At 49.8% G+C, this 9,341-nt stretch overlaps 1 protein-coding gene across 1 annotated transcript; it reads right to left on the bottom strand.

Annotated features, from left to right (window-relative positions):
- Positions 1-518: 518 nt before the first annotated feature.
- THY1 (Thy-1 cell surface antigen) lies at positions 519-8,969 on the bottom strand. The gene is made up of 4 exons (XM_026691064.2): positions 8,884-8,969; positions 6,945-7,045; positions 3,269-3,607; positions 519-1,657 (listed from the first exon to the last, which is right to left on the bottom strand). The coding sequence occupies exons 2-4, from the start codon at positions 6,982-6,984 to the stop codon at positions 1,545-1,547; spliced, it is 492 nt and encodes a 163-aa protein (XP_026546849.1). The 5' UTR covers positions 6,985-7,045; positions 8,884-8,969; the 3' UTR covers positions 519-1,544.
- Between the last annotated feature and the right edge of the window lie 372 nt (positions 8,970-9,341).

The raw sequence follows: 9,341 nt of genomic DNA, 5'->3' as shown, positions 1-9,341 counted from the left end.
TTCTTTCTCTTCTCTCTCTCTCTCTCTTTCTCTATCTCTTCTTCCTTCTTCCTTTCTTTTTCTTTCTTTCTTTCTTTCTTTCTTTCTTTCTTTCTTTCTTTTTCTTTCTGTCTTTTTCTTTCTTTCTTTCTTTCTTTCTTTCTTTCTTTCTTTCTTTCTTTCTTTCTTTCTTTCTTTCTTTCTTTCTTCTTTCTTTTCTTTCTTTCTTTCTCAACCTCCTTGCCAATAGGAGGCTTCTGGCATCCAGCTGGGCCATGGACTCTCCTTCCTCCAAACCAGGACTCTTCCCTGCTCCACAGAACTGTCCTGACCCAAACGAACAGATTTGGGAACTCCAAAAACCCCACCCTTTCTAGCAAATGGTACCCAACACAAGTTACAGGTGGCAGGGGTTGCCTCAACCCACAAGCCCCTGCTCCTGCAGTCCATTTGCAAGCCTCTTTGGCTGCAAATGTGCTTGGTTGCCCTCCAGCAGCACAACAATCATTAAATAATAGTAATAATAATAATGATCATGATCATGATAATGCACTTTTATCAAACCTGCTCAGCTGATACAAGAAACCAGGAGCCCCCAATTTCCGGCCCCTGCATAACCACCCAAAACTGAATTGTACAGTTTACTGCCAAGCTCAGCAGCACAATTTTTACCTGTTTGGAAAACGTTGCATGCATTGGAAATATAATTTAAGGAAAGGAGTGATCCCTGCTTCCTTCTTTGACATGGCCCGAGACAAAAGTTCTCCAATTCTTGCTATTGTTCAGCTGGGCAACCCACCTGCCAAGAAACCCCCTGGGCCCCATAAGTGGAATCTTCTTCCCATCCTCCCCTTGCCCCACAGATCCTTTTGCCCCCCCAAATGCAAAGAAGAAATGGAAGCTTTAGCACCCCAAACCTCCTTGGAATCCGCGTTTTTTACTTTTGCGTCTCCTGCCCAGCCCTTCTTGGAAGACCCGAGAGGGGAAAAAAAAGACCGAGAAGAGGAGAAGGGGAAAAGCAAAAAAAACCAACAACAACAGTGGCGATCGCTCTGCTTTTGAGGGAGGAGGTGGAAGAGGATCGAATGAGAAAGCGGGATGGTGAAAGCAGAGGGAAGGAGGGAGGGAAAAAAAAGGAAAGGCAAAGCGATGGGCTATGTAGTCATGCTCCCCTTTCCCACTCCCTGCGATGCGTTGCTTGCACATTACGGCACGATAAGATTGGGTCTAAGCGCAAATCGGTCACTCGCAGCAGCTATGTGGCTAAATAGAGAGCGGGGTGGGGTGGGAGAGAGAGAGAGAGAGAGACAAGAGACAGAGAGAGAGAAAGATTAAGAGAAAACCCTTCTGCCTTCCAGTTCAAATCCATGGTCCACACCGGTTTCCTCTTTCCAAAACCACCAGGAAGAGGCCCACGTTTCCTCGGATGGGTTTAAGCTTGTGTGACAGGCTGTTCTTCCTTCTTCCTTTTCTTCTTTCCTTCTTTCCTTCCTTTCACCCCCCACCCCACCCCACCCCCACCTCCTGGTGCCCCTCTCCCCACTCGCTGGAGCTCTTCCCCCCCTTCAAAGCGACACAAAATCCACAGCTTGCAACAAGGGGAGGGAGAGGAGCAGCAAGAGGAGCCAGGAGGTGTTCTGCATGAAGACGCTGATCCCGGCGCATCTCGCCAAGTGGGCTGTCAAAAGGGAAAGGGAAAGAAGAGAGTCAGAAAGGGGTCTTGGAGGTCTTCTAGTCCAACCCCCCACCCCTTCCACCTTTGCTCAAGCAGGAGACCCTACCACCCTTCCAGACAAAAGGTGGTCTTGGGCTCTTCTTGAAAACTTCTTGGGATGGAGTATTCACAGCTTCTGAGGAAAGCCGTTTCATGACAGCTGCAAAAAAATGCCTAAATAATCCGTTCAGATTATTTCAGATTATTAGGGGAGAAGTGACTAGCACATATGTGTGAGGGGAACCTAAAAGTAAAGGTTCCCCTCACACATATGTGCTAGTCACTTCTGGCTCTAAGGGGCGCTGCTCATCTCCGTTGCAAAGCTGAAGAAGAGCCAGCGCTGTCCGAAGACGTCTCCGTGGTCATGGCCTAGGTCAAAGCTTTGAAGGCGCGGCATGTTCCCTTCCCACCAAAGGGGTCTCAATTTTTCTACTTGCGCTTTTTACATGCTTTCGAACTGCTAGGTTGGCAGAAGCTGAGACAAGTAACGGGAGCTCACTCCATTACGCGGCGCTAAGGATTCGAACCACCGAACTGCAGGCCTTTCTGACCGACAACCTCAGCGTCTTAGCCCCTGAGCCACCACATCCCTCTCAAGAGACGTGAGGATCTTCTTAATGACTGCCATGACTTATTTCCTGGCTCCGTTTGAGGACTATCTACAGGTAACATTATTTGTGCAATAAGTGTAGGGTTTGCTCCGTGTTTACATAGCTTGCTCCGTCCATATTGGGATTGTGGTTTTCTCCTTGGCAATTGCTTCTTCTACCTAGATCACCCAGCCAAGAAGAGCTCATTTCTTCTTGGGTCACCTGTCCAGGTGTCCAATTGCTCTTTCTGCCAGACGTTTCTCCTACTATCTGACTCAACTTTCCTGTAACTTCCACCCACCTTCTGTCCCCTAGAAGGATAGAGCCTCTCCTTACATGCTTGGGGTTCTCTTCCTTCCACTGTGAGAGAAGCAGTGGCAGAACTTGGGGCAGAGTGAAAAGAGAGATCAGCCTAGAATCTCCACATAATCACAAGCAAACTAAGCCCAACCTCCCTTGAACTCGGTTGACCCTTGTTTAACTTCAAGCAGGTTAGTGTCAACTCATAAAATATTTCCATGGTCTTTTTAGAGTTACCAACAGAAAGGGAGGGGGGAGGAGTGCAGCAGCTTGCAAAGCCGAAACCGCATTCCACAAATGTTTTCAAAGATAGTAACTAGGTGACTGAAGTTTCTGCTGCACAAAATTCTAACTGGAGAGCATGATTGATCACTCTTGGCTATGGATGTGTCCCATTGGAGAATATGATTTATGATACACTCAGATGGAAGAAGGGGAAAAACCAGGGTCAAGGGTGACAATAAATTATGTGCCTCAGACTTGGCTACACCCAGGCAGTGCCGGCATGTTAACTGCCAATAAATCTTTTTTAAGTTTGGAAGTTTGGCTGGAGACTCATGATTTAAATGGGAGTAACTGCCGGAATCCTGAGAAGATCCCTCGGCACGAACTGTTTAGCAATCAATCCGTTTCATTGGACCTTCACATACAGACCTGGTCTTTCCCGTCTGACCTCTGCTCTCACCTTTGACCACAGAGATGTTCTTGGACTGCATGTCTTCGTAATCGTTGGTGATCTTCAACATGCAAGTGTAGGCTCCCTCATCGCTGGTGCTGAAGCCAGAGAGATACAGGCACACGAGGTTGTTGGTGACACTGACGTTGGTGCGAGGCTTGTAGGAAGCGCTTGCTACGTTCAAGTTGCCAGCCACAACTGTTTTATCGGTAAACCCCTTGGACAGGTAGAATTCGTAGGACAGAGGGTTGGTGGTTTTCCGTTCGTAAGCACAGTCTATCCGCAGGGTTTGATCGGTCAAGCAAGCGGTTAGTCTTTTGATCCGTTGGCCATGGCTGACTTGGAGCACTAAGGAAGGAAATAAGAGAGTAACAGAAGAGTTGGTAGGGACCTGGGAGGTCTTCTAGTCCAACCCCATGCTCAAGCAGGAGACCCTCGACCATTTTAGACAAATAGTTGTCCAATCTCTTCTTAAAAACGTCCAGTGTTGGAGAATTCACAACTTCTGGAGCCAAGTTGTTTCACTGATTCTTTGTTCTAACTGTCAGAAAACATCTCCTTAGTTCTAGGTTGCTTCTCTCCTTGATTAGTTTCCATCTGTTGCTTCTTGTCCTGCTTTCAGGTGCTTTGGAGAAGAAGTTGACTCCCTCCTCTCTGGGGCAGCCCCTCAAGTATTGCAAGACTGCTATCATGTCACCCCTAGTCCTTTTTTTTCATTAAACTAGTCAGGGATGATTATCTTCACCTTGGGCTGAGCTAGTGGTAGGATGACTGCAGTATTGAACGAACAACCACTGGTTAATCAATCCTTTGGCTAGATTCAAGGGCCAAAACAACTTTAACTAAGGATGAACCAACATCTGGGTAGCATCGAAGTACCAAAAGAAGAGAATATTTATAGCTCAGGGTTGAACTGTGGGGTCCTTGGTGCTCTCTGAGCTTGGTGGTTTTCTTGCAGATGTTTCATGACCCAACTAAGTAACATCATGAGTGCTAGAAGGGAGAATAGGGGGAGGAGGAGGAGGAAGAGGACTATGGGGTCCATGTTGCTGCCTGAGCTTGGTTGTTTCCTTGCAGATGTTTCATGACCCAACTAGGTAACGACATCATCAACGAAGGAGTTACCTAGTTGGGTCATGACACGGCTGCCAGAAAACAACCAAGCTCAGGCAGCAACATGGACCCTACAATATCGATGTGTTACTTTTAAGAATTAAAAGAAACAAGGGGCAACCTTGGTTAAATGAGGTCATACGTTAAAACAATCCACAATCCCCCATTAAAAATAATCACCTACTCATCCCAATGGTAAACGAAAGAGTTTAACAAATTAAAAGCGGTTTCTTTATTACTCTTAGAGGGAAAAGGGACATCTGTACACCTTTGTGCATACCTCATATCACCTAAAAAGAGGGCATAGCACATCTGTCTCTGCTTCAAAGAGCCAAATCACGTGCAAATCGGAAGCCCTTCCCTGACCAAGGGCAGATTTCCCAAGGATCTTAATTTCCATGCAAATAGAAAATCCAGAGGCTTGGAGGTTTTTTTTTTTAAGGTCAGCTCTATATATAAGGCTCAACTGCTAGCAGAAATCCATATGTAGAGCACGACAGGCTAAATATATATAAAGGTTGCACAAGTTAAAAAAAGAAGTGTATTAGACCACACAGAGAAAGAGGCTGAGTTCATATAATGCTTCTCAACCTTGGCAATTTGATGAGGTCTGGACTTCAACTCCCAGAATTCCCCAGCCAGCATATGAATTCTGGGAGTTGAAATCCAGACCTTCAAATAGGTGGAAGGAGATTTCCCTGTGTTTTTATTTTCCCCTAAAGCCGTTTAGAAAAAGCCCCCCCATGCTCAAATTTAACAGATAAACCTTCATGGATGAAATCTTTATTATTTGGAGAGATTTTTGTCAAGAAGAAAAAAAGTGCTCAGCGTATTTTCTTTATATACTTTCTGTCAACTCATAAAATATTTCTATGGTCTTTTTTAGAGTTGCCAACAGAAAGGGGGGGGGGGCAGTGTGGCAGCTTGCAAAGTGCATTCCATAAATGTTTTCAAAGATAGTAACTAGGTGACCGAAATTTCTGCCGTGCAAAGATCTAACTGGAGAGCATCATTGGTGACTCTTGGCTATGGATGTGTCCCATTGGAGAATATGAATTATGATACACCCAGAGGGGTGGGGGGAAAACCAGGGACAAGGGTGACAATGGATTATATGAAGTGAGGGGAGCCGAAAGTCAACTCATAAAATATTTCTCTGGTCTTTTTAGAGTTGCCAACAGAAAGGGAGAGGGGGAAGCAGTGTGGCAGCTTGCAAACTGAAAGTGCATTCCATAAATGTTTTCAAAGATAGTAACTAGGTGACGAAGTTTCTGCTGCTCAAAATTCTAACTGGAGAGCATGATTGATGACTCTGGGCTATGGATGTGTCCCATTGGAGAATATGAATTACGATACACCCAGGGGGGGAAACCAGGGTCAAGGGTGACAATGAATTACATGTCTCAGAGTCGGCTACACCCAGGCAGTGCCAACATGTTAACTCCCGATAAATCCTTTCGAAGTTTTGGAAGTTTGTCTCGAGACTCACGATTTAAATGGGGGTGACTGTCGGAATCCTGACAGCTAGCCAACTCTGAGATACATAACTTTCAGGATGGGTGCAAAATGCAAACAGACAGGTCTCTTTAACACAATCCCTGCTGAAGCTCCACACAGATGGTCCTCGATTTACAGCGGTTCTTTTAGTGACTACCTGAAGTTGCAGCAGCACTGAAAAACCAACTTATGACCGCTTTTCACACTTACGACCGTTGCAACATCCCCATCGTCATGTGATCAAAACTCAGATGTTTGGCAACTGACTCATTTTTATGACGGTCATAGTGTCCTGGGGTCATGGGATTCCCTTTCTCACAAGCAATGTCAATGGGAAACCAGATTCACTTACTAACTCAACAGCTGCACTGATTCACTTAACGTCGGGCGCAAGGAAGGCAGGAAATTGAGGGCGAAACTCACTTAAAAGCTCCCTTGCTTAACGATGGAAGAAATATTGGGCTCCATTGTGGTCATAAGTCGAGGACTACCTGCACTAGGTGTTCAAAATCGGAGAGAGAAGTGAACAAGCACAGCTTTAGGAAAAGGTCATTTTCGGGAATTGGATGTGTTCAGACCATACAGTTGCTGCCTGGGGCCACCAGGTGGCAGCACCTGGCAGTATCTCTTAGTTTAGTTTATTGTCATGGCACCTCATACAACAAAATTAAATACCATCTTCAGTGTTCATTATAACCATGAAAATAAACACAAACACACATCCTTCACATTCTATGCATTGAATTGAAAACCTCTGATATTGCATTAATGTTGCACTATACAGTAGAATTCAACAGAGCTACTGCTCTGGGATAAAAGCTGTTTTTCAGCCTATTTGGCCTTGTTTTTATTATTCTGTACCGTCTGCCAGATGGTAATAGTTCAAAAAAAGGGGGTGCCCAGGATGAGATGGATCTTTGAGGATGTTTTGAACTTTCTTAAGGCAGCGGGAGCTCTAAAGCTCTTCCAAAGAGGGGAGAGGGCAACCCATGATCCTCTGGGCAATGACGTTCACCCTCTGGAGCGCTTTCCTATCTGCCCCTGTGCAATTGGCAGCTTTTTTTTTTCTTTTTACCTGCCAAAAGGAGAGCCAGGCTGACCGTTGATCTCAGCATTTTCCCAAGTGTGTGTGGGGGGGTCACTTGGCACACGGCAGCAGCGTCGGTGGAGCGAAATCTAGGAACAGAAGCAGCATATCGTTAAGGAGGCAGCGGTGCAAAATCGATTGGCAATGCTGGCCATGCCCCCTTGCCCAAAACAGATTGTGTGTGTGTGTGTGTGTGTGTGTGTGTGTGTGTGTGTTTTCAGGCTTCTAAAATTCTTCCTTCTGCAGGTTTTTTTTTTGTTTAAATCAGCGCTTGGCTGGGCATCGTGCCAGCCAGCCAGCCAGTCACCCGTGGGAGAGAAAAGAGAGATGACTCACAAGCCCGACTTGGAAGTGGCAGAAGATTTTTATGATCTCCTGCGGTTCCAAAAAAAAAAAAGATTCCCAGAAATAAATTCTAGGAATTGGGGAGCTGGGGACGGGAGACCATGCCCGTTTGCTCCTTTGCCGATCTGAATGGGGTATTCCCCCCCCCCCCAGGGGCGGGGAAGGGTGGGCAGGAAGAAGCTGCGGAGAAGACTGGAAACAAACTGCAGATCTTAGAAAACCCAGTTATTTAGGAAAGGGGAGAAGCGGGAAGGGAAAGTAGGTGGAAATAAGAGTGGGGAAATCTGGCGAAAGAGAATCTCGGCTTGTCCAGAAATCCTCCCCAGGAGGAAAAACGCCTGAACCCCCCCTGTAATTTGTGGTTAAGGGGAGTGGAAAAAGCCAAGCTTTGGATGCTGTGCAGCTGCATCCCATTTCGGGGCTGGTCCTTCTCAGCAGCAAAGGCTGAGGCTGGGATCCCGGGGTCTGGCTGGGGTAGAGAAGGGGGCACAGGGCGCGCCCCTCTCACGCCCGCCCTTTCAGAGGGAGGCGGGACGGACGGACGGCCTTGGGCGAGGGAGCTTCTCTTGCAGACCCAGGCTCGCCTTTCTCCTCCTCCCTATCCCCTCGTTTCGTGCCCATCTAGGCCGGCTTTAAAGGGGACGCTGCACGCTGCGCGGTCTGTTGGTCAAAGCCCCGTCGGCGCAGCGCAACACGGCGGATCCTGCGGCATTCCCCGGGCGGGAGCACATGCGCGTTTTGCGCCGTCCGGGTCGGCCCAAAGGGCAGCCCGGCGCGCTAGCGCTGCGGCAAATGATCTGGCTTTGCGCAAAGTGACCTCCCGCCGCCCGGGATCCGCCCGGGATCCGCCCTGCAGCCCCTCGCCTCGCTTGGGCCCGACACTCCCGCCCCTTCTCCCCACCCCTCCTAGGGGACTCCCGCAGCCTCCCTCCCCGCCTGAGCGCCCGCCGTCTGGAAAGGTCCCCTCGCCTCTTTGCGTCTCCATCACTTTGGACAGCTCCCGTTTGGTTTCCCGGCCCCTCTCTTGCTTTCCGACGCTTTCCCACTTGCGTGTCGGGACTGAAGGGAGGACCCTCCAGACGGAGGGACCTCCGGGGCTGGGGGAAGGGTGGCTGCCAAAGCCCCTCGGGCGGAGACAGAAGAGAACCTGGCCAGCCTGCTTCGCCCTGCCCAACTCTTTGCGCCTTTCCTCGCCCTTTCTCCAGCGTCCTTCGCCCCGGACGTTCCCCCACCCGTTTGGTGGCTGCCACTCTCCCCTCGTCCGTAAGTCGCTTGGGGATGATGGAGCCTGGAGTCTCTCCATCCCGTCCGGCTACTCCCGGGCTGGGGGCGCCGGGGTTGGGGCTGCCTGCCCGGGAGGGGCTGGGGAATGCGCGCTTACTAGCCAGTTACGCGCTCCGCTGCGGGAAGGATGCCCGCCTCCGTCTGCTCCCCTTCCCTTCATTGCGCCCGCTCCTCTGCTTTTATTCCCAGCCGGAGGAAGAGGAGCGGAGAAGCCGAGGCTGCCTGCAGCTCCCCCTCGCCTGCCTGTTGCACCCCGAGGCTCCCCTTCCCCGTCCCGCTGCCTCGCGCGCCCCGTTACCTGCAGCCAAGAGCCGCTCTCTTCCCTTCTGGCGCAGGCTGGGTCGGATGCACTAGGCGCCTCTGCGAAAGGGGCGGGCTTCCCAATAGACCCCGCCCTTTCTCACAACCCTCCCCGCCTCTGCGGTACCCGGGCGGAGAGCCTGCAGCAGCTCGGGTGGGGTGGGGGTTTCTGCGCGTGCGCTAAAGCTGAGTGGTCGGGGTTTTTTGGGGGTGGGTGGGTGGAGGGCGTCTCGGATTGTTTTGCAAGGGCGACTTGGAGCTTTGGGAGCCGATGGGAGTCTGAGGGTCTGGGAGATGCCTGCAGGGCTCCTTCTCAGGGCGTTTGGGGTGGGATGGGGTGGAAAGAGATGAGGGTCAGGGATTTCGTGCCACCAGGAGAGACCCGTTTTCCTCCTGGTTTCGGGACGGGGGGGGCGGGGGGGAGAAGGAGGAAACGCCATCTCTGACTGGGCATTT

The sequence above is a fragment of the Notechis scutatus genome, chromosome 7 (assembly GCF_049901735.1).
Source record: "Notechis scutatus isolate UNSWTSFEM ecotype Mainland chromosome 7, rNotScu1.2, whole genome shotgun sequence".
NCBI classification, from domain to species: Eukaryota; Metazoa; Chordata; class Lepidosauria; order Squamata; family Elapidae; genus Notechis; species Notechis scutatus.
This window is presented reverse-complemented; position numbering and strand designations above follow the sequence as displayed.

Bases quoted from the DNA above. Each gene is read 5' to 3' on its own strand.
- THY1 (XM_026691064.2), bottom strand. From the start codon at position 6,984: ATGCTGAGATCAACGGTCAGCCTGGCTCTCCTTTTGGCAG. The intron at 3,608-6,944 runs GTAAAAAGAAAA...TTCCTTCCTTAG, and splicing joins CCTGGCTCTCCTTTTGGCAG to TGCTCCAAGTCAGCCATGGC. The intron at 1,658-3,268 runs GTGAGAGCAGAG...CCCTTTTGACAG, and splicing joins GAACATCTCTGTGGTCAAAG to CCCACTTGGCGAGATGCGCC.